Source organism: Somniosus microcephalus, chromosome 2 (assembly GCF_052327205.1).
Source record: "Somniosus microcephalus isolate GS21.2 chromosome 2, FLI_Smic_1.0, whole genome shotgun sequence".
Lineage (NCBI taxonomy): Eukaryota > Metazoa > Chordata > Chondrichthyes > Squaliformes > Somniosidae > Somniosus > Somniosus microcephalus.
The window spans coordinates 184,611,380-184,636,157 of record NC_140988.1 but is presented as its reverse complement, the minus strand read 5'-3'; the positions used below and the strand labels follow the sequence as shown (position 1 = coordinate 184,636,157).

The following is a 24,778-nucleotide window of genomic DNA, read 5'->3' as shown; positions in this document are numbered from 1 at the left end:
GCACAAATTGGCTGCCATGCTTCCTACATTACAACAGTGACTACACTTTAAAACGCTTTCGGACGTCCTGAGGTCGTGAAAGGCGCTATATAAATGCAAGTCTTTTTAAACAAATCTATCAAATGTAATCTCTTCTGTTCAAACAAAGACAACCCCAGTTTTTCAAATCTTTCTTCGTATTTGTATTTCTCCATACCAGGCAGCATCCCAGTGAACCTGTGCTGTACCCTCTTTATTGCCTCAATATTATTTCAATAGTGTGGAGCCCAAAACTGTACGCAATATTCCAACTCTGGTCTTGCTAAAGTTTTATGTAGATTCACCATTGCATCTTGACTTTAATATTCTATACCTCGTCATAAAACCTAGTGTTCCATTATCTATTTTTAATGGCCTCACCCATTTAGGTACTGCTTTTAAAGTCTTGTGAACCTAAACCCCTCCATTCTTCCACATCACCCAGCCATCCCTCCAATCAAAGAATTATTATTTTTTACTGAAATGTACTACCTCATATTTACTAACCTTGAATTCCATATGCTACTTTTTTTGCCCATTCCACTATCTATTGGTATCCCATTGCAGCTTCAGTTACTCCTCAGAATCATTTACTATGCCTCCTATATTAGTACAGTCTGCAAATTTGAACACCACTCGCTGTAGCCCTATATCCAAATAATTGATGTACACAGTGAATAGGAGAAGTCCCACAACATAATCCTGGAAGTTGAGCTTCCACACTGAATCCAGGCTCAGGTTTCATTGTTTCTTCCATAGGTTCTTCCAAGGCTCCTAAAATCCAGCACCCCTTTAAGCAGCCACAGACCTTTGAGGCTTCCAGCGGCCCTTTGGTTTCCGGTCCCCTCATGATTGTCCCAAGGGAAAGGAGGCTTCAGCGGCCACCTACGACAACAAATCAGGGTGCAAAGAAGTGATGTCAGGCTCAACACTATTCCAGTGTGCTGCCCATGTGTTGCACTCATTTCCATAGGCCCTAGGAAAATTGGTCTTAAAGTGCTTTGATTTTGTCACACTGCCGTGCTTTGCCAAGAAGTGTTGGGACATGGATTTGCCTCCTGCTACAGTTTTGCAAGCAGTGAATTTCTGAGCTCTGCCTTGGTCATCTGTAGAAAACAAGACATAGGACAAGTCAAACTAGTGTCAATTAAGTACACATTTTTGTAGTTTTGGCAGAGGACTGTGAGCATGCTATACCAGCCAGTTCTACTCATTGTGATTGTTGTATGATATTGAGGACTTAAATAGGAAGAGATAAAATGATTTGAAGAATGGGAGGAATAATAATCCAGCAATATTGATTTGTTCAAACTCAGTCTCCATCAATTTTCAAGTAATGATTGATAATTACTAATTGTGGTAGTTTCTTCAGTGGCTACCACTCCCCCGCCCATAACATTACCTGAAGGAATTTCAAAGCCAGTCTCACTGGAGAAAGTGTGTCTTGAGGAAGTTGTGTAAATTGTTATTGTATCGTGAGAAGGATGATCCAGTTGTTATTGCAGTGAGTACAGTTTTCACACACATTGGCATACTTTACAAATCAAAAACCAAACCAGTTCAATAATATGTAAGAGGTTAACATTTCTGTCTTCTGTATTTTTGTTTTATTTGAGCGGCTCTGATGAGGCTGTCTTTCTTGCCCATCGTAATTGACCTGAACAGGTGGTGGTGGGCCTGTGTTTGACCTGCTGCGGTCCTTTTGATGGGGCTCTCACAATGGTGTTGGGTAGGGAATTCCAGGATACTTACCCACTGATGATGAAGAAACAGTGTATATTTTCAAGTCAGGGTGGTGTGTGACTTGGAAGGGATCGAGGAGGTGATGGTGTCCCCATGACATTGCTGCTCTTGTCCTTCACTGTGGTTGTGGGGAGGGAGGTGCTGTTGAAATAACTTTGGTCACTTGTTGAAGTGACCCCTGTAAATAGTATGTGCTGAGTGCGAGTCAGCAGAGAGTGCTGTGAGTTTGGGTAAGTGTGAGAGTTCTTTAATTGTTATTTCTCTTTAAATCATTCTTGATAAGATTACTGAAGCAGTTTAAGTAAAGGGGAAAAGTTAAATATTTGTGATTCTGTTGGTTTAAGAAGAGTAAAACAAGGTTACATTGCAGTAGGAGTAAATTGGCACAGCAGGCAGTGGAAACCAGTTTTCTAACCAATCAGCAGGGGTGACTCATTTGGCTGTAAACAAACAAACAGTATAAAAAGATCAGTCCTAGTACGAGCAAGCACTGAGTGCGAGTCATCAGAGAGTGCTGTGAGTTTGGGTAAGTGTGAGTTAGGGTAAGTGGGGTGTTAGGTGCTCTTTTCAAACTTCAACTCTGTGGGTTGTAGTTATTAAGGCCTTTCTGGTGCAGAGTGACTGTTGGTAAACCATTTATCTGGTGTAATTAGAGGGATTGATTTAGTTTAAATCCAATTAATTAAAGGGGATACTAGCATCTAAAATCGGGCAGAGGGTGTCCATAACTAACAATAAAAAATTTAATTAGTTACAAAGAATGGAGCAGGTGATGTGTTACTGTTGCGAGATGTGGGAGCCGGTGGACCCCATTGAGGCTCACGGTGATTACATCTGTGACAAGTGTCTGCTGCTACAGGAACTCCAGCTCCGTGTTGATGAGCTGGAGTCTGAGCTTCAGACACTGCGACACATCAGGGAGGGGGAGAAGTACCTGGACTCTGTGTATCAGGAGGTGGTCACACCTATGAAGTTAATTAATTCAGATGTAGCCCATGGTCAGGGACAGGACGGTGTGACTACGAGTGAGGCAGGTACGGGGATCCAGGAGGTAGTGTTGGAGGAGCCGCAGCCCTTGCTCTTGTCCAACAGGTTCGAGGTTCTTACTCCCTGTGGGGACAGGAGCAGGGACTGCAGGGAGGATGAGCAACCTGGCCACAGCACCGTGGAACGGGGGGCCATTCAAGAGGAGGGAGTAAATAGAAATGTTGCAGTGGTAGGGGATAGTATTATTAGGGGGATAGATAGAGTTCTCTGCAGCCGAGAGCGAGAGTCCCGAAGGCTGTGTTGCCTACCCGGTGCCAGGGTTAAGGACATCTCCTCTGGGCTGGAAGGAAACTTGCAGTGGGAGGGGGTGGATCCAGTTGTCGTGGTTCATGTTGGTACAAACGACGTAGATAGGACTAGGAAGCCGGTTCTGTTAAAGGAGTATGAGCAGCTAGGGGTCAAATTAAAAAACAGAACCTCAAGGGTAATAATTTCTGGATTATTACCTGAGCCACGAGCGAATTTGGCTAGGACAAATAAAATTAGAGAGTTAAATGCGTGGCTCAAAGACTGGTGTGGGAGAAATGGGTTTTGCTTCCTGGGACACTGGCACCAGTACTGGGGCAGGAGGGAGCTGTTCCGTTGGGACGGGCTTCACTTGGCCAGTGCTGGGACTAGAGTCCTGGCAGATCATATAACTAGGACTGTAGAGAGGGCTTTAAACTAACTAGTTGGGGGGAGGTTCCTAGAGCAAATAATAAAAATGATAACAGAGAAGGTCATAGACTTAGGTAGCAGTGGGGAAATTAAAAACCAGAGCGTGTCAGGAAGGGGCAGAAGGTATGGAGTAAAAGGTAAAGTAATAAAAAGGGCAAAAGCAGGAACCAAATGTCACAAAACATATTTGAAAGTTCTCTATCTGAATGCACGTAGCATTCGTAACAAAATAGACGAGTTAATGGCACAAATAACTACATATGGGTATGATCTTGTGGCCATTACAGAAACATGGCTGCAGGGTGACAATGCCTGGGAATTAAACATACCAGGTTATTTGACGATCAGGAAGGACAGGCAGGAAGGAAGGGGAGGTGGGGTGACTATGTTAATAAAGGAAGGAATCACTGTAATACAGAGAAATGATATTGGGTCAAAAGATCAGGATAATGAAACAGTTTGGGTGGAGATAAGGAATAATAAGGGGAAAAAAGCACTCGTGGGCGTAGTCTATAGGCCTCCGAACAGTTGCAACTCTGTTGGACGGAGTATCAATCAGGAAATAGTTGAGGCTTGTAATAAGGGAACATCTATAATTATGGGGGATTTTAACTATCATATTAATTGGACAAATCAAATTGGGCAGGGCTGCCTTGAGGATGAGTTCATTGAGTGTATTAGGGATGGGTTTCTTGAGCAGTATGTAACTGAACCGACCAGGGGGCAAGCAACCTTAGATCTGGTCCTGTGTAACGAGACAGGATTAATTAAAAATGTCCTAGTAAAGGATCCCCTTGGAATGAGTGACCATAACATGGTTGAATTCCATATTCAATTAGAGGGTGAGAAGGTTGGATCTCAAACAAGCGTGCTAAGCTTGAATAAAGGAGACTATGAATGTATGAGAGCGGAATTGAGTAGAGTGGATTGGGAAAATAGATTGAAGGGTAAGACGATACATGATCAGTGGTGTACATTTAAGGAGTTATTTTACAACTTCCAAAAAATATATATTCCACTGAGAAGAAAAGGGTGTAAAAGAAAAGACAGCCATCCATGGCTAAGTAAAGAAATTAAGGATAGTATTCGACTAAAAACAAGGGCATATAAGGTAGCCAAATCTAGTGGAAGGATAGAGGATTGGGAAAACTTTAAAAGACAGCAAAAAATAACAAAAAGATTGATTAAGAAAGGGAAGATAGATTATGAAAGTAAATTAGCAAAAAATATAAAAACAGATAGTAAGAGTTTTTATAGTTATATAAAAAGAAAAAGGGTGGCAAAAGTAAATGTTGGTCCCTTAGAGGATCAGACCGGGAAACTAATGGTGGGAAATATGGAGATGGCAAAAACACTGAATGAATATTTTGTATCAGTCTTTACAGTAGAGGACACTAAGAATATCCCAACACTGGACAAACAGGGGGCTATAGGGGGGGAGGAGCTAAACACGATCAAATTCACTAAGGAAGTGGTACTCGGTAAAATAATGGGACTCAAGGCGGATAAATCACCTGGACCTGATGGCTTACATCCTAGGGTCTTGAGGGAAGTGGCGGTAGGGATTGTGGATGCATTAGTAATAATTTTCCAAAACTCCCTGGACTCAGCAAAGGTCCCGGCAGATTGGAAAACTGCTAATGTAACACCCTTATTTAAAAAGGGCAGTAGACAGAAGGCTGGAAACTATAGACCGGTTAGCCTAACATCTGTGGTAGGTAAAATTTTGGAGTCCATTATTAAGGAGACAGTAACAGGACATTTGGATAATCATAATTTAATAGGACAAAGTCAGCATGGTTTTATGAAGGGGAAGTCATGTTTGACAAATTTGCTGGAGTTCTTTGAGGAAGTAACATATAGGGTGGATAAAGGGGAACCAGTGGACGTAGTGTATTTAGACTTCCAAAAGGCATTTGACAAGGTGCCACACAAAAGATTATTGCTTAAGATAAAAAATCACGGGATTGGGGGTAATATTCTGGCATGGATAGAGGATTGGCCATCTAACAAGGCAGAGAGTTGGGATAAATGGTTCATTCTCAGACTGGCAATCAGTAACTAGTGGTGTTCCGCAGGGGTCATTGCTGGGTCCCCAACTCTTTACAATCTATATTAATGATTTGGAGGAGGGGACCGAGTGTAACATATCAAAGTTTGCAGATGATACTAAGATGGGAGGGAAAGTAGTGAGTGAGGAGGACATAAAAAACCTGCAAGGGGACACAGACAGGCTAAGTAAGTGGGCAGAGATTTGGCAGATGGAATACAATACTGGAAAGTGTGAGGTTATGCACTTTGGCAGGAAAAATCGTAGAGCAAGTTATTATCTTAATGGCAAGAAACTGGAAAGTACTGAAGTACAAAGGGAGCTGGGGGTCCTGGTGCACGAAACTCAAAAGGTTAGTATGCAGGTGCAGCAAGTGATTAAGAAGGCCAATGGAATGTTGGCTTTCATTGCTAGGGGGATAGAATATAAAAATAGGGAGGTATTGCTTCAGTTGTACAAGGTATTGGTGAGACCGCACCTGGAATACTGCATACAGTTTTGGTGTCCATACTTAAGAAAAGACATACTTGCTCTCGAGTCAGTACAAAGAAGGTTCACTCGGTTAATCCCGGGGATGAGGGGATGGACATATGAGGAGAGGTTGAGTAGATTGGGACTCTACTCATTGGAGTTCAGAAGAATGAGAGGCGATCTTATTGAAACATATAAGATTGTGAAGGGGTTGGATCGGGTGGATGCGGGGAAGATGTTCCCGATGATGGGTGAAACTAGAACTAGGGGGCATAGTCTTAGAATAAGGGGCTGCTCTTTCAAAACTGAGATGAGGAGGAACTACTTCACTCAGAGGGTGGTAGGTCCATGGAATATGCTGCCCCAAAAAGTTGTAGAAGCTACATCATTACATAAATTTAAAACAGAAATAGACAGTTTCCTAGAAGTAAAGGGAATTAAGGGTTACGGGGAGCGGGCAGGAATTTGGACATGAGTCTAGGTTCGGATCGGACATGGCCCTGTGGGTAGCGGAGCGGGCCCTGGGGCCGTGTAGCCTGATCCTGCTCCTATTTCGTGTGTCTAATTCTGTTAGATTCAGGAGATGGTTCTGTGATAGTGGATTGGCGGTTAGGATCAGATCAGCCATGATCTTATTGAATGGCGGAGCAGGCTTGAGGGGCCGGTTGGCCTACTCCTGCTCCTATTTCTTATGTTCTTATGTATAGTGCACCACTGATAGATATTGAGTCGAAGGGCAGCCATCAAGCGAGCTGCTCTGTGTGTTACTTGCCAAATTTGGAACATTCAGCGGTGAGAATTTTTAGGAGTTATGAAAACCTGAGCCCGATTGTCACCCACTGAAAGGAACAGCTTTTGCAGTGCGACAGTTTGCTGTGTTTTAATAGTTATATATATATATATATATATATAAAACTGACGTGTGTACAGAAACAGAGTTTTTCACAGGAATTAGTGAGTCTCACTGAACAGGGATGAAACTTGGTAGGTCTGCAATCTTATTAAATTATCACAAGTACACTGCACTCAACAACTAATACGATGATAATATTCCTAATTTGGCTCTTAAGTCAATGATTTACTTTTGCTACTGAAAGAGTGCGAGATTTATTGTTTAGAACATGACAAAAAACTTGGAATGAGAAATGATAATTTGGCCCATCAATTCTGCATCTTCCTTAGACCATGTACAGTTTACTTTATGGAATCCACCACACTTAATCATCTGAAGGAAAGTTCTTTAAAGTTTCTCCTTTATTCCTAAAGATAGCTGATTCAGCACAGGCTCCATGAGCCAAATGGCGGCCTCCTGTGCTATGATTAGAACTCCATAATATAGAATTTTACAATATAAAGCAATGCCATTCGATCCATTGAGCTTATGCTGGCACTCTGAAAGAGCTGTTCCCATAGTCCCATTCCCGTCCTTTCCCCATATCCATTTAAATTCTTTGTTTTCAGTTATTTATCCACTTCACAATGAAAAACCGTTATAAATTCTGCTTCCACCAGTGTTCTGGTAGGGCATTCCGTGTCTTAACAATCCTCTGTGTAAAAAAATTTTTTAAATCTGCAAAACGTCTGCTTTGTTTCTTTGATTATGATCTTAAATTTATGCCCTCTGACCATTCACTGACCAGTGGAAATCATTTTTCCCTATTTACCTCATCAAAATCCTTCATAATTCTGAACACTTCTATCAGATCTTCTCTTTTAATGAAAAGAGCCCCAATTTCTGCAGTCGCCCCTCATACCAAAAGCTTCTCATCCCTGGTATCTTAGTGAATCTTTTCTACACCCTGTCCATGGCTTTGATATTCTTCCTAAAGTAGGGTGCCCAAAACTGCACAAAGTATTCTAACTGTGGCCTAACCAATGATTTGTATCGATTTAGCATTACCTCTTTGTTTTTGTACTCTCTACTACTATTTACTGAGAATCACATATGCTTTTTTTTACAGCTTTATTAATTTGCCGTCCCAATTTTCAAGATTTGTGTATCTGAACCCCTAAGTCTCTGCTCCTTTAAACCTTTTGAAATTTTACCATTTAGTCTCATTCTTCCAAAATATCTCACTTCACCCAAATTTCACGTGCTCCTTCTGGCTTCACAAAAATACTGCAGACCACTGCCGGCTGGGCTCGTCCACCCTACCCTTCGGTTCGCCTCACCAACACCCCTCCCAGGAGCTACCTGCGGAGCCAGCCGATTTTCCTATAGCCCTCTGGGGAGCTGCATTAAGACAGCCGATCAGTGTCCACAGCTCACCGGTTTTATGCAGATGGGGCCCGAGGCCCAATTACCAGCGAGCCTTAGGCCGATGTCTTTGGGCGCGCGTTCCACTCGCGGTGTCCATTTCGCGCCGGTTTCTGGTCCTATGCTATTACACTCCCCATATGTTTTGTAACAGTCATAAGTACTGAATTACATATAAGCACTGTATAATATATTCCTCCTGATGTCACAAAATAGTAATAGCTATTTTAAAAAAATTTATATGAAATGTTTATGAAGCATTGGGGGAGAAATTCAGTTGCTTTGCGCCTCCCGTTAGCGCCCTAAGACGGCGCTAATGGGGCGCAAAGCAACTAGCACCCGGGCGCAGCGATATTTGCGCCACTCGCAAAATTGACCAGACATTTTGCGGCGGCGCTAAACACTACCGCCACGATCTCCTGCGCCCGCAGATCGTGATGTCAGTCGAGCGTGCAACGCCCCGGACCAGATATTGAGTGGCGCCCCCTGCCTTACCGCCTGCCGCTAGCAAGGACAGGTTGAGGGAAACGTTTTGCAGTCGGGAAGGGACTGGGGGAGCGCTATTTAAAGGCGGCTGCTTCCTGACTTTTTTTGTCGGCGACATTTTTGCACCACACATTCTGAGAGAGAGAAAGACTTCTGGAGATATTCAACGCTGTGTGAAGGAGTTTTGGGTACTGAGCAGCACTTTGCAGGTTCATTTTGATTTGACCTTCCTTGCATCGATTTAGAAGAGACTATGGGGGCTGCACTCTGAGCTCTTTCCCTGGGACTCTCCAATGTTCTTTCCAGCAGATTTGATGTCCAGGTCTCTCCAGGCCAAGATTCAAGGCTGCAATGAGCAGGGTGTGGATGGAGAGCAAGATCGACCCTCCCCTTTAAGAACTGGCCGGTGCCAGTGTGTCTGTGTTCCATTGCTGACTGACATCACGTGAGCTTCGCCCACGGTCTGAGTTAGCGCCTCACTCCTCAGCCTTTGCGCCTTAAGACAGGTTTGTAGCGCCTGATTTAGCGCTCCAATCACCTCCAGGGGCGATATAAGCCAAGTTTGCAGTCGGAGGCGATAATTTGCGCCAGGTGCTAAACTTTGTGCCCGGCCGATAATTACGCCCCAAACGGGGCGATACTGAATTTCTCCCCCATTATATTTAAAGAGACACAGGGGAAGAAATTCTTTCAACTTTATAGAAATCACCTGGCTGTTGGTTCGGAGGATCCAACAGCCAGTCTGTGATATTTACAATGGAGATGTCGGGACTCCGGCTCCACAGCGGCCGAAGGCTGTAGGCAGAAACAAAGGTAAGTGAACATTTTCTAACACTTTACACTCACCATACATACTTACCACTCCACACTTGCACCCATCACTCACCTCTACATTGCACTTTCAGACCCCTCCGACCCCCGTAGACCTCCTCCTCGCCTCCTACACCCCAGCGGAGTTCCCCCAGGTCGGGAAGACTGCACTTTGGATGGAAAAATGGGGCTAATCCTATTTTCTGCCTGTTAACAGGCAGTTAATAGGATTTAATCCCTTTCCCACCTCGAGGAAACGGGACCTGGGGCAGGACGGCTTCCCGCCTCCTGACGAGGGATCGGAGGCTTGCCACCCGCCCCCAAATTCTGCAACTTTACCGGCAGTCCCGCCTCCTCGGGGCTGACAAAATTGTTTCACAACATACTACAGAGGAGTATAATATCCCGTTGCTGAGATGCTGAATTACTCAACCACGGCAGTATGTAGCTATATGGAAACAAGACGGGAAGTAAGTTTGGATGGTTAGGTGAGAGGTCAGGTGCTTGGTAATTTAAAAAGACACTCTGTGAATAAAATGAATTGGTTAATTCCAAAATCTGGGGATTCTTTTACGGCTCTATTTTTAGGGTATCATAAAAATGTTTGACACCCAATTAAACTGCTGCTTATTTTCTCTATCCAAACCTTTCCTTTTTCCAGGTAATGTATATTTGGCTTTAATATTAATTACTCAGAATTAAACTCTGCAACTCGATCCTTACTGGTGCAGATTCTCGGTATTTGTTTTCCCCCTTATGATTCTGCAGGTTCGGGCTGTTCTTCCCTATTTTTTAATAGATTAGTCTTTTTCACACTGTCCACACTTCAATACTGAGCATAATTGTAACAAGCGTTCTCAGTGTGATTACATTAGCTTATTAAATCATATCCTTCCTGACCATCACATATGTGCATATTGTTTGACTTTGTTGATAACCTGCACTCTAGAAGGTGCTGACAGCGAGCCTCTTGTATTACCAGGTGTTCGAACTGTATCTAGCTGCTTTGTGGTTCCAATGGCAACAGGAATGAGCCTGACTCTTTGCTTTCTTGCACTGCGACACAGGAGACCTAAAGCAAAGTTTATCATATGGCCAAGAATTGATCAAAAATCATGCTTCAAATCCATGATCACAGCAGGTACAAAATTAATATTATGGTATTAAATGGTTACTAAACATACACTTCTGTCCCACTGACACAGATTTCCTGTTTTGGCTAGTCTATTATCCAGTTCTCCTATAATTTATATTCTGGTACGATTTTACTTCTCACTTTAATAACTTTGTTGAAGTTACGTACCCTCCCATAGGGGCATACATCCTATTTCTTCCCCTCCCTATTTTGTTTCCTCCCCTCTCCTCATTAGGAAAAACACTCCTGTTTCTGAGAGAATGTTCCCAGGATGTCATCATTATAGGTCTGGGCTTTCTGTAGTAGTGCATTAGAGTGGCCCAGTAGAGGGTCTTCATCTGCTTTTTTTATCCACCATCTAGAGGGACACTTGGTCTCCTTCCCTGCACTGTAACTGAAATCAGGAATTCAGTAGAGGGGTGAGACTGAATCTATGTCTCGCTGTACTGTGTTCATGCTTCAACATGGCGACATCATCCGAAAACACGTCAGGTTCCACATGTACACTGACACCACCCAGCTCTATCTTACCACCACCTCTACCTCACCACCACTTCTCTCGACCCCTCCACTGTCTCTGATTTGTCACACTGCTTGTCCGACATCCAGTACTGGATAAACAGAAATTTCCACCAACGAAATATTGGGAAGACCAAAGTCATTGTCTTCAGGCCCCACCACAAACTCCGTTCCCTAACCACGACTCCCTCCCTTTCCCTGGCAACTGTCTGAGGCTGAACAGACTGTTAATAACCTTGGTGTCGTATTTGACCCCGAGTTGAACTTCTGACCACATATCTGCTTCATCACCAAGACTCTGTAACATCACCCCACTCCGCCGCTGCCTCAGCTCATCTGCTGAAACCCTCATTCACGCCTTTGTTACCTTGTAACCGGTTTTTGCGGTGGCCAATTTCTTATGGCCCCTGCTGCAATCGACAATTTTTGTAAGTGGCTTCGCCCCACCCGTAGCGAGCATGCAAACCCCCTTACTACAAGTTCTGGACGATAGGGATTACTGAGGATAGATTTGAACACGGACAGCGTTTTCGGGCTCACCCGTACAGTGTTTATTAAGGTTAACAAAAAACACTCCACTCGCATATAGTACGAGCGGTGTGAACACAACAGTACAGTTTAAAACAGTACAACCCTGACTTATCCAACAAGCCCCTGCCGTGCTGACTTACCATGGCCTAAAAACACCCTCCCGTGAACTAAACTATCACAGGACCCTTCCAACGCTAAACCCCCTCTGGTTTGGTAGGAACATACAGGCGCCCCCTCACACAGCTAAGTGATCTTGTGGGTGTGTAGGTTTGTCAATGCTCACCTAGATTGCCCTTTTGATCTTGCTTGCAGCTTTCTCCCGTACGTCTCGGCTGCCTGGTTCCGTACCCGCCTTGCAGCATGCGAGTCCCAGCGTCAGTCGAAGTCCGTCTCGGTTGGAAGAGCAAGGCTCTGCTCCCCTTGATGTTCCGTTGTGTGGAGGACAGGAGAGAGAGAGAGAGAGCTATCCAAACTGCTCTCTTTTATACCCCTCCAATACACAAACTGCAGCCTGTGGTATTAATGGACACATGGCCTGGGGGAATGGTTTTCAATCTCTTGAATGGTTTTTGATCTCTTTTCGATCTTCCTGCCGATTAACTTAATGAGTTCATCTTGACTAGAACAATGAGTCATCAGCCTTGTTAATCAAGACTTGGGAGTGGGCCTCTCGGGCATTGTTCCCAAGTACAATTTGTTTCCATATGAATGAGTCATCGCCAGCTTGAGTGGTTTTTCACTGCTTCCCCCCCCCCAAACAGCCTGTTCAGTTTTTAATAAGGGTTAAAATCTAAAAATCCATGAAGTCTGCGCCGACTGCTACAGGCCCCCCTTTGATATTTCAACCTTTCCCAAACAGAAATATCATCAAAAGTTTTGTCGTCTTCCGCTGCACTGTATATCCCAACCAAACCGTACATCAAATTTTACCCCAGGGTCCTGTATCTCACACTTTATACAACAAATCACATCACAGTTACAGGGTTAAAATCTAAAAATCCATGAAGTCTGCGCCGACTGCTACAACCTCTAGACTCGACTATTCCAGTGCTCTCCCGGCTTCTCTTCTTCCACCCTCTATAAACTTAAGCTTCCTCCAAAACTCTGCTGCCCGTATCCTAACTCGCACCAAGTCCTGTTCACCCATCACCCCTGTTTTTGCTGACTTACATTGGCTCCCGGTCCAGCAAAGCCTCAATTTTAAAATTCTTGTGGGTTTCCCGCCCAGTTTAAAATTACCCCCCATGGGGTGCTAGTACAGTAATTTAGCTGCTACAATACTGTACACATATTTTACCCAACATCCAAACACTTGTATTTTCCAGCAGTAATCATTGTATAGTAATCAGGTCCACAGTCCAGACACACTGAGCCCAATTGCAATTTTTACTGCTGTGGTTAAGAGTATCTAACTCAGCACAGACCAAGACGCAAACCTGGAACTTTCTGGTCTGTATGGCTCAGTACCACACCGTATAATATGTTTACCCACTAAGACATCGGGGTGGTGGGGGGGGGGGCGGGGAGGGGAGGGGGGAGGGGGGCGTTGCATCCTGCTATTAACTTTAACAGATACATTTCTATAGACTCTGCTGCCAGAATGCAGCTTCGTTCAGTAGGTGGGTGGATCAGAGAATCCAGCACAAAGGTCAGCGAGCCCACTTCACGATGCACCCAATCTTGACGAGAAAACCGCGACAGCTGCAAATTGGCTGTGCTGATCTCTGCGCTCCATTCTACAATCCATACTCTTATCGAGCAAGACTCTTCACTGGGAGCAGAGGCTTCAAAAATGTATTCTTTAATATGTTAAACTTTGACCAATAAAAGACTGTCTCGTCTCAAATGATGTTGTTAGCGCATGAGTTGGAAACTGTTCTGTTAATGCAGTCACAAAGGTTAAATGTGGTGTCAATTTATGCTCCAAGCACAATTATATATTTGCACAATGTACAGGACAGCCAAGCCCTTAACAGCAATGCAAAATGTACAGTAACAAAAATAACCATCTCTAAAATAATAAACCTGTAACAGAGCACTAAAACAGAGAGTTATGATTAATAATCTCCCTTAGGCTGACATTTCAGTTCATAATGAAATTTATATGCCTGTAATTTTTATTCTGTGACATTGTGACCAAATGGTTTTCACAACGTTTTTTTTAATCAACTCATATACACTTTTCGTTTATAATATTTTGCTAACTGGAAAACTGAGTTTTCGCAAGATCGTCATGTGTCAGTGTGGGATGTAAAATGTTCCTTCGTGTTTTATAATTAAACTGATTCATTTCCACACTTGCATTTATTTTTGGGTCAGGTTTTGAACCTGTAGTGATTGAGAATCTGCTTGAGGGAGATGAATTACGCACAGACCTGCTGACTATTGAGAGAAAGATCCAACAGCTTGGGGCTGAAAATGTCCTTTGTGTTCATTCCACTACCTCCTGCTTTGCCCCTAGGGCTCCTGACAGGTAAACTATCTCCCTGCCTTGCTTCTGATTTGTTAACTACACTATATTTTTCTAGCAATTTAACCCATGCTGCTAGATGAAAGGAGCTACCCTGTTTATGACGACTGGCCAGCTGCATGGTGGTGTTTGTAATTGGTTTTTAAAATTAATTTGTGTTCACAAGCTGCATACATGTCCTCATAAAACATTGTATGTGGTGTGTGAGGGATGGATGGGGTGTGGCTTTGCTTTCTTTTCCTTTGTTTTCTCCCCTTTCCTCATTCTGGTGTACTGTTCCGTGTGCGTCAGCCCCTTCCAGTGGCCAATCTACAAAAGTGCTTCAAGACCATGTGTACCAACATGCTGTTTGATCCAAGGGAAGCGCAGTTGAGACAGATTCTGTCTTCACATGTGGGTCTTGCAGCTGGAGGTGCTGAATAGTGATCAAGATTGGGAACTGTAGCTTATCACTTTTGCCCTTCCGAGTCCAGTGTAACGCCCCTATCATGACTATAGATGATATTAGCTAACTGTGCACAGACTAAAGATCAAACTTGAGACCTAGATACACAGAGCAGTGTATTTACCAACTGTGTCACTGGCAAGCTCATAAAGATATTTTTCAATAGAGAAGAGATGATAATTGATAGTGGGGAAATGCAACAGCTGTCAGGAAGTATAAGATTGTGTGTGTGTGTGTGTGCGTGTTGTGGGGGTGGTTAGGACAGCAAGGCTCGTGCCATGTTATGCTTCTGTTACAGTACCTTGCTGCATTTTGAATGTCCCTAATGTTTCTGTCTATTCCTGTGATCCTATTTTCCTGGCTTCATCTAAAGTAATATTTGGGTATACCTTAGCTGTACAAGTTATACTTTATATGCCTTGGTGAGGCCTCTCCTTACTCACTGTACAGCTTGAGCTTCTCTAATCTTTCTCTTGCCTCATCCCCATTGATTTTATTCCCTTATAATTTTTGAAAGTTTCGCTACTATTGTGAAAAAAGTTGGGCTAAAGTGCATTTTTTTTTTAAACGGTTTTGAGTCTTACGTCTTAATCAATATTTCTAATAAGTTTCTGCTTATTTTTTTAACTGCAAAAAGTATCTATTCTACAGGCACATAAATAAAAAAAGGAAAGTCAGGATGGGAATAGGCCCGTTAAGGGACAGTCAGGTTAAAATCACAGGCAGCGATAGTGAAATGGCAAAAATATTAAATAATTATTTTACTTGAGTATTTACCAGGGAGACAGATCAAGTAGACATGTCATCGGAAGATGAGATTAGAAATGATATAACCGCATTTAAAATAAAAAGAGGAGAAATGTTAAATAAACTAATCAAACTCAAAGAGGATAAAACCCCAGGTCCGACGGACTGCACATTCTAAAAGAAGCTAGGGAAGAGACAGCAGAGGCACTATTGCACATATTTAATAATTCATTAGAAAAGGCTGTAGTGCCAGAGGACTGGCGGATCGCTAACCTAATACCTATATTTAAGAAGGGAGATAGAACATGTCCAGGGAATAGACCAGTCAGCTTAACATCGGTGGTAGGAAAAATAATGGAATCCCTACTAAAGGAGAAAATAAAACAAATTTAGAAACTAAAAATATAATAATGAATCGTCAGCATAGATTTCAAAAGGGAAAGTCTTGATTGACCAACCTCATTGAATTTTTTGAGGTGGTAACAGAGAGAGTAGACAAGGGTAATGTAGTAGATGCAATATATCTAGATTTCTAAAAGGCCTTAGATAAGATACCACATAATAGACTAATGAATAAGGTCAGAGCATACGGACAAGGTACCACATAATAGACTAATAAATAAGGTCAGAGCATGCGGAGTCAGGGGACAAGCAGCCGAATGGATAGCTGGCTGGCTGTAAGACAGAAAGCAGAGAGTAGGGGTAAAGAGTAGCTATTCAGAGTGGCAAAAGTGGGAAGTGGGGTCCCACAAGGATCAGTGCTGGGACCACTGTTGTTCAGAATTTATAGTAACGATTTAAACTTTGAAATCAAAAACACAACTTCTAAATTTGCGGGAGATACCAAATTGGGAGGGATAGTCAAAACTGAGGACGACCGCAACAAATTACAAGAAGACATTAATAAACTTGCAGAATGGACTTATAATTGGCAAATTAATTTAAACATAGATAAGTGTGAGGTTTTACATTTTGGTAAGAAAAATGAGATAACACATTATTTAGAAAATAAAAATCTAAATGCGGTAGAAGAGTAAAGGGATCTGGGAGTACAAATACACAATCATTAAAAGTTGTGACACAGGTCAATAAGGCTGTAACAAAAGCAAATCAAGCAGTAGGGTTTATTTCTAGAGGGATAGAATTGAAAAGTAGAGAAGTTATGCTAAACTTGTATTGAACCTTGGTTGGACCACACTTGGAGTACTGTGTGCAGTTCTGGTCGCCATATTATAAAAAGGATATAGAGGCATTGGAAAGGGTGCAATAGAGATTTACAAGGATGATACCAGAACTACGAGGGTATACCTATGAGGAAAGGATGAACAGGCTGGGTCTCTTTTCTCTTGAAAAGAGAAGGCTGAGGGGTGATCTAAAAGAGGTCTTCAAAAATTATGAAAGGTTTTGATAGAGTAGACTGAGATAGAGTGTTTCCGCTTGTGGAGAAGAGCAAAACTAGAGGCCATCAATATAAGATAGTTGTGGTAAACCACTTTTATCGTTCACTATCGTTACACTATAGTTATCACTGTTGTATTGTTATCACTGTTCTCACTGTTGTATCACTATACGAGGTCGCCTCTTGTCGCGCTGTTATACCTGGGCTGACCACCTCCGACTCCGCCCATGGCTCCACCTACCTGCCCAGGTATAAAGGTAGTCGACTGGCTGGTATTCCTCCTTGTTGGACCCGATCACCCACGAGGGTGGGCTCTGTTATTTAGTCAATAAAAACCTTTAGTTACGTTCCTAACTCGTCGCTTTTTATTGGACAAATTGATAGGTATATCAATTTTATTGACTAAATTTTAAAGATGTCTACTACTGGCCAGCCAGAAGCCCTCCCAGAAGCACAGCCACAGCAGCTTTCAGACACCGGGCTACACCAGCCACACCAGCCGGCTTGGCTGCAAGCCCTCAAACCACCGTACCTGGATCTAAACCCACAGGCAGCAAACTCAGCCCTCAACTTCAAACACTGGCTGGACTGCTTCGAATCCTACCTGGAAGAATCCGGCGTCCCTCAGAGATCCAAACTAAGAGTTCTGAACGCCCAAGCGAGCCCGAGAGTATACGCACTCATCCAGGACACGACTACATACGAGGCCGCTATCAACCTACTGAAACAGCAGTACCGGAGCCCGGTAAATTACATGTACACCAGGCACCTCCTGAGATCCCGCCCGCAACAGCCAGGAGAGTCTGTAGCTGAATTTTTACGGGCGCTAAGAGCACTCGGCAGGAACTGTGACTTTAAAGCGGTGACGGCTGTTGAAAATACGGAAGATAATATCCGCGATGCCTTTGTGAAAGGCCTACGGTCCGACTACTCACGGCAAAGACTGCTTGAAGCTAAAGACCTCGACCTGGACAAAGCTGAAGCCCTCGCTCTCTCCCTAGAGGTGGCCCATCAGGACCAGGAGGCGTTTTCCAGGTACTGCTCGCGACCCTGGGACTCGGGCCCGACCCCTACCGCAATACCCTTCGCAGCGCCGCCCCCGGGACCTACCTCAGCGTCGGCGTCCCGGACCCGACCGGGACCGCCACCCCCGGTACCGGCTCCGACATCGGGCACCCGCGATCGGGCCGCCGGCTGCTTCTTTTGCGGCCAGGAGAAGCACCCGAGGTTGCGCTGCCCAGCCAGGAACTCTACCTGCTCAACCTGCAGGAAGAAAGGCCACTTCTCTAAGGCCTGCAGGAGCGGATCTTCAGAGGCCAGCAGTGCCTCATGCGAACTGTGGGGGCGGCCATCTTCTTTCAAGGCAACTGAGGCCAGCATCCCCACACGTGTCATGGGGCGGCCATCTTTGATCAAGGCAACCGACCCCAATAGTGCCTCATGTGAGTTATGGGGGCAGCCATCTTCTCCGCCATTTTGTCCTACCTCGTGGGAGACGCCATTTTACCCACCACGCCTGACTGCCACCGGGCCCCCGGACCCGACGACCGCCTCGCCCGCAGACGACAACGACTCGCTTACCTACACACTAGCCTCCGTCACTCTGGATCAAGCCCTCCCACACCACCTGTCCAAGTCGATGATGGACATCAAAGTAAACGGCCACGCCACGACCTGCCTGTTCGACAGCGGAAGCACGGAGAGCTTCATCCACCCAGACACGGTGAGCCACTACTCCCTCCCTGTCCTGCCAACGCGCAACCGAATCTCGATGGCATCGAGGTCCCACGCCACGGACATTAGCGGCTACTGTGTTGTGACCTTGTCGGTTAAGGGTATGGAGTATAAAAATTTTAAACTCCTCGTCCTCCCCCAGCTCTGCGCTGCCGTCCTACTAGGGCTGGACTTCCAATCCCACCTCCAAAGTGTAACCCTAGCATACGGTGGACCCCTCCCCCCACTCACAGTCGACAACCAGCGAATGTTAAACCGCCCACCGCGTAACACCTGCAGCCTATCCACCCTCAAGGTGCCGCCACCTTCCCTGTTCGCTAACCTCACCCCCGACTGCAAACCCGTCGCTTCCAAGAGCAGGCGGTACAGCGCTGGGGACAGAGCCTTCATTAGCTCTGAGGTGCGGCGCCTCCTGAAAGAGGGCATTATCGAGGGGAGCAACAGCCCCTGGCGTGCCCAGGTCGTGGTTGTTAAGACCGGCGATAAAAATCGCCTGGTCGTCGACTACAGCCAGACCATAAACAGATACACCCAGCTGGACGCATACCCCCTTCCCCGCATATCTGACATGGTCAATCAGATTGCACAATACCGCGTATTCTCGACCATCGACCTTAAGTCGGCCTACCACCAACTCCCTATCCACCCCGAGGACCGCCAGTACACCGCCTTCGAGGCGAATGGGCGCCTGTACCACTTCCTTAGGGTCCCCTTCGGTGTCACCAACGGGGTCTCGGTCTTCCAAAGGGAGATGGACCGGATGGTTGACCAGAACGGACTGCAGGCCACATTCCCCTATCTAGATAACGTCACCATCTGCGGCCGCGACCGGCAGGACCATGACGTGAATCTGGAGAAATTCCTCCGTACGGCCCAACGGCTGAACCTCACCTACAATAAGGAGAAATGTGTGTTTAACACCTCGCGCCTTGCCATCCTTGGCTGTGTAGTAGAGAACGGACTCATCGGCCCCGACCCCGAAAGAATGCGCCCCCTCATGGAGCTACCCCTCCCCCACTGCCCTAAGGCACTTAAGAGAACCCTGGGGCTCTTCGCCTACTATGCCCAATGGGTGCCCAATTATGCGGACAAAGCCAGACCCCTCATGAAGTCCACATCCTTCCCCCTCACGGAGGAAGCGTGCGCGGCCTTCTCCCTCATCAAGGGAGACATAGCCAAGGCCACAATGCACGCAGTGGATGAGTCCATCCCCTTCCAAGTGGAGAGCGATGCATCCGACTTCGCCCTAGCCGCTACCCTTAACCAGGAGGGGAGGCCGGTGGCCTTCTTCTCAAGGACCCTACAGGGCCCCGAGATCCGACACTCGTCGGTCGAGAAGGAAGCCCAGGCAATTGTGGAGGCGGTACGGCGCTGGAGGCATTACCTGGCAGGCAAACGATTTACCCTCCTCACCGACCAATGTTCGGTTGCTTTCATGTTTAATAACAAGCTGAGGGGCAAAATCAAGAATGACAAGATCTTGAGGTGGAGAATCGAGCTATCCACCTACGATTATGATATCTTGTACCGGCCAGGTAAGCTGAACGAACCCCCTGATGCTCTTTCACGAATTACATGCGCCAGCGCGCATATTGATAGACTTCAGACCCTCCACAACGACCTCTGCCACCCCGGGGTCACCAGACTTTACCATTTCATTTAGGCCCGCAACCTGACCTACTCCATCGAGGAGGTCAGGACCATGACCAGGAACTGCCAGACCTGCGCCGAGTGCAAACCGCACTTCTATAGGCCGGACAGAGCAAGCCTGATCAAGGCCACCCGCCCCTTCGAGCGCCTGAGCATCGACTTTAAGGGGCCTCTACCGTCATCTGACCGCAATGTGTACTTCCTCAACATCGTTGATGAGTACTCCCGTTTCCCTTTTGCCTTCCCCTGCCCAGACATGACCAGTACCACGGTCATCAAGTGCCTGAACGACCTCTTCGCCTTGTTCGGGTTCCCGAACTATATACATAGTGACCGGGGCTCCTCCTTCATGAGCGAGGAACTCCGTCAGTTCCTACTAGCGAGAGGTATTGCAGCAAGTAGGACCACCAGCTACAACCCCCGAGGGAACGGCCAGGTGGAAAGAGAGAACGCGACGGTATGGAAGGCCGTCCTCTTAGCCTTAAAGTCTAAGGGCCTCCCAACCTCCCGCTGGCAGGAAGTCCTCCCGACAGCGCTGCACTCCATCCGGTCACTACTTTGCACTGCCGTTAACGCCACCCCCCATGAACGAATGTTTGTTTTCCCCAGGAAGTCGACTACGGGAACCACCCTACCAACCTGGCTGACCTCTCCGGGGCCCGTCTTGCTGCAAAAGCACGTGAGGGCCCATAAAACGGACCCCCTGGTCGAGAGGGTGAACCTCCTGCACGCCAACCCCCAGTACGCCTACGCGGCTTACCCAGACGGGCGGGAGGACACTGTCTCCTTACGAGACCTCGCACCCTCGGGCACTCCGGAGACACCACCTTTACCCCCCCCCACCACCCCCCCAATTCCAGCCCAGGTAGACGGCATGCCGGAACCCCACGAGCCTTCGCCGACCACGCAGACACCAGCATTAACACCGGATAATGCAGCACCGCCGCTGCGACGATCGGAGAGGCTTACGAGGCCTCCGGACAGACTGACATACCAGAACTGGTAGTACACTTCACCCCGCCGGACTCAAATCTAAACAAGGGGTGAATGTGGTAAACCACTTTTATCGTTCACTATCGTTACACTATAGTTATCACTGTTGTATTGTTATCACTGTTCTCACTGTTGTATCACTATACGAGGTCGCCTCTTGTCGCGCTGTTATACCTGGGCTGACCACCTCCGACTCCGCCCATGGCTCCACCTACCTGCCCAGGTATAAAGGTAGTCGACTGGCTGGTATTCCTCCTTGTTGGACCCGATCACCCACGAGGGTGGGCTCTGTTATTTAGTCAATAAAAACCTTTAGTTACGTTCCTAACTCGTCGCTTTTTATTGGACGAATTGATAGGTATATCAATAGTCACCAAGAAATCAAATAGGGAATTTACCCAGAGAGTGGTGAGAATGTGAATCTCGCTACCACAGGGAGTAGTTGAGGAAAATAGTATAGATGCATTTAAGGGGAAGCTAGATAAGCACATGAGGGAGAAGGGAATAGAGGGTAATGCTGGTAGAGTTAGATGAGGAAGGATGGGAGGAGTTTGAGTGGAGCATAAACACTGGCATGGACTGGTTGGGTTGAATGGCCTGTTTCTGTGCTGTATATTCTATGGCCTGTTTCTGTGCTGTATATTCTATGGCCTGTATCTGTGCTGTATATTCTATGGCCTGTTTCTGTGCTGTATATTCTATGGCCTGTTTCTGTGCTGTATATTCTATGGCCTGTTTCTGTGCTGTATATTCTATGGCCTGTTTCTGTGCTGTATATTCTATGGCCTGTTTCTGTGCTGTATATTCTATGGCCTGTTTATGTGCTGTATATTCTATGGCCTATTTCTGTGCTGTATATTCTATGGCCTGTTTCTGTGCTGTATATTCTGTGGCCTATTTCTGTGCTGTATATTCTATGGCCTGTTTCTGTGCTGTATATTCTATGTAATGTTGCTGCAAGTATTGTCGATTTTTGTTGGCTTTAGTCTTATGGTGTGCTTGTGTTTTTTGCAGACTGGAAGAACTGGCTCAGATTTGTGCAAAAAATGATATCCCTCACATAGTCAATAATGCTTATGGAGTGCAGTTGTCTAAGTGTATGCACCTCATTCAACAGGTATGAAGCAAGACCATTGCTGTAAAATTATTAGGAACTAAGAAAATATTCAGTGGAAATAAGTTGCTGTTAACTTGGCCTGTGTAATTTATATACTTTGGAGTATATTTTCTGCCTTTCGCCAATGTTAGTTTAAAAGTAGACACAGCATATTTCCCTACTTTATACTTATGACTCCCTTTTTGCTAAAATTGATGAGTGGAGAAAACATACCCTTCATTTCTAATTATACATTAAAGAACCTTCCTCCCCTGAGGAGAATTACATTCTTACTGCACCTCTGTGTTTTCTCATCCTTCAATTGCATTAAAGTGACCGTTGTCACTATAAGGGTGAGGTGCTGACTAGGTTTGTAGAACTCCATAAGTAGTTCACTTTGAAATCTCAACTGATAGTTTACCATGTTGCCCACTAGGGTATACTAACTTAGCAAATGTTATATCTGCAGAAGGATGAGATTTTGCAATGTCTGTATTTTTGATTTTAGCATGGCCACTGTGTGCCCTTTGTTTACATCTGGTAAGTGGCAGTATTAGTAACTCTCGAAAATAAGCATATAAACTATGTTTATTAAACAGTTAATGTGATGGACATGAGTTTATGACTCCTTACCTCCCCACTATAAGTTCTACATCTCAGTTGTGCCATCAAGAATAACCAGCAGAGACTCTGGGCTGCCCTACTGGGTGTAGGTAGGGAGAGTCTTAATCCTGATCATGCTTGATCGCTTTTGTACACTTCCTGGTATGAAATGAATTCTAAAATTGAAGAACTACATGAACTAGTATTTACAGATGCATTTGTTCAAGCCCCACTCCAGGAGTTAAGCACATAATCTAGGCTACCACTGCCATTGGCAGTATTGGTGTCCTGCATTTTTGTAGGTGTTGTGTTTTTTGAGTGACAGCTAAAATGAGGCCCTGTCTGCCTGTTGAAGTGGATGTAAAAAATCCCCTGAAGCTACTTGAAAAGAGCAGGGAAGCTCACCTGGTATCCTGGTCAAAATCCGTGCCTCAGCCAACACCATCAAATCAGGTTTAACTGGTCATTCAACTAATTTGTTGTCTGAGAGATCTTGCTGCATGCAAATTGGCTCTCATGTTTGTTCACATAACAACAGTGACTACACTTTCATTGTAATAATTCATTGGTTGTGAAGCGTTTTGAATGCCCTGTGGATATGCGATGAGGGACTATAAATACAAGGGGGGGGAAATTCTGTTGATTTGTGCCTCCCGTTCGCGCATTAAGAGGGCGCTAATGGGGTGCAAAGCAACTAGCGCCTGTGCGCGGCAATGTTTGCACCGCTTGCAAAATTAACTAGACATTTTGCGGCGGCACTAAACACTACTGCCACGATCTCCTGCGCCGGCAGACTGTGACGTCAGTCGAGTGCGCAATGCCCCGGAGCGGATATTGAGTGGCGCCCCTACCTTACCGCCTGCCGCTAGCAACGACAGGTTGAGGGGAGTGTTTTGCAGTCAAGAAGGGACTGGGGGAGTGCTATTTAAAGGCGACCGCTCCTGCCTTTTTTTGTTGGTGACATTTTTGCACCACGCATTCTGAGAGAGAGAGAGAGAGCGAGACTTCTGGAGAGATTCAATGCTGTGTGAAGGAGTTTTGGGTACTGAGCAGCACTTTGCAGGTTCAGTTTGATTTGCCCTTGTATCGATTTAGAAGAGACTGTGGGGGCTGCACTGTGAGCTCTTTCCCTGGGCCTCTCCATTGTTCTTTCCAGCAGATTTGATGTACAGGTCTCTCCAGGCCGAGATTCAAGGCTGCAATGAGCAGGATGTGGATGGAGAGCAAAATCAACCCTCCCCTTTAAGAACTGGCCGGCGCCATTGTGTCTGTGTTCCATTGCTGACTGACATCACATGAGCTTCGTCAGCGATCTGAGGTAGCACCTCGCTCCTCGGCCTTTGCGCCTTAAGACAGGTGTGTAGCGCCTGATTTAGCGCTCCAGTCACCTCCAGGGGCGATAAAAAACAAGTTTGCAGTTGGAGGCGATAATTAGCGCCAGGCGCCAAACTTTGCGCACGGCCAATAATTGCACCCCAAATGGGGCGATACTGAATTTTTCCCCCAAGTTCTTTTTATGGTGAAGATCATTTTGATGAGCATCAATCCTTTTTTTTTAAGTCAGATACAAAGTGAAATTATGCTATTGCCTAGTAACTAACTAGTTTTAAATGTGCTCGGAGAATGGATAATCAAACTAAGATGTGATTGGGTATAATTAGATTGTGATGCAGGGTTTTTGTTTTAAAATATGAGAACTGCACATTTTAATAGATTCTTTTGGCCCTCTATCTGATCTCATCCCAGGAGGGCAATGTGTCTGGTCTAAGTTAACTATGCACTTGGGAGCCCACATTGGGACCCAACCTTGGATAAGCACCCCCATTATTTCAGTATGAATATTTGGATTTTTCCCACACAAGCGATCTTTGAGCATTACGCCAGTGAGATTGCTAATTTCTGAAAAATCGTGGACAG

At 45.4% G+C, this 24,778-nt stretch overlaps 1 protein-coding gene across 4 annotated transcripts in view; it reads left to right on the top strand.

Moving 5' to 3' along the window:
* The window catches only part of sepsecs (Sep (O-phosphoserine) tRNA:Sec (selenocysteine) tRNA synthase), a 130,107-nt gene that overhangs the window by 73,578 nt on the left and 31,751 nt on the right, over positions 1-24,778 (top strand). For all 4 annotated transcript variants that reach the window (XM_085967986.1, XM_085967978.1, XM_085967970.1 and 1 more), the window contains exons 5-7: positions 10,522-10,680; positions 14,044-14,197; positions 22,177-22,279. In XM_085967986.1, coding sequence (XP_085824112.1) covers positions 10,522-10,680; positions 14,044-14,197; positions 22,177-22,279 — 416 coding nt within the window. The remainder of the gene's footprint in view (positions 1-10,521; positions 10,681-14,043; positions 14,198-22,176; positions 22,280-24,778) is intronic.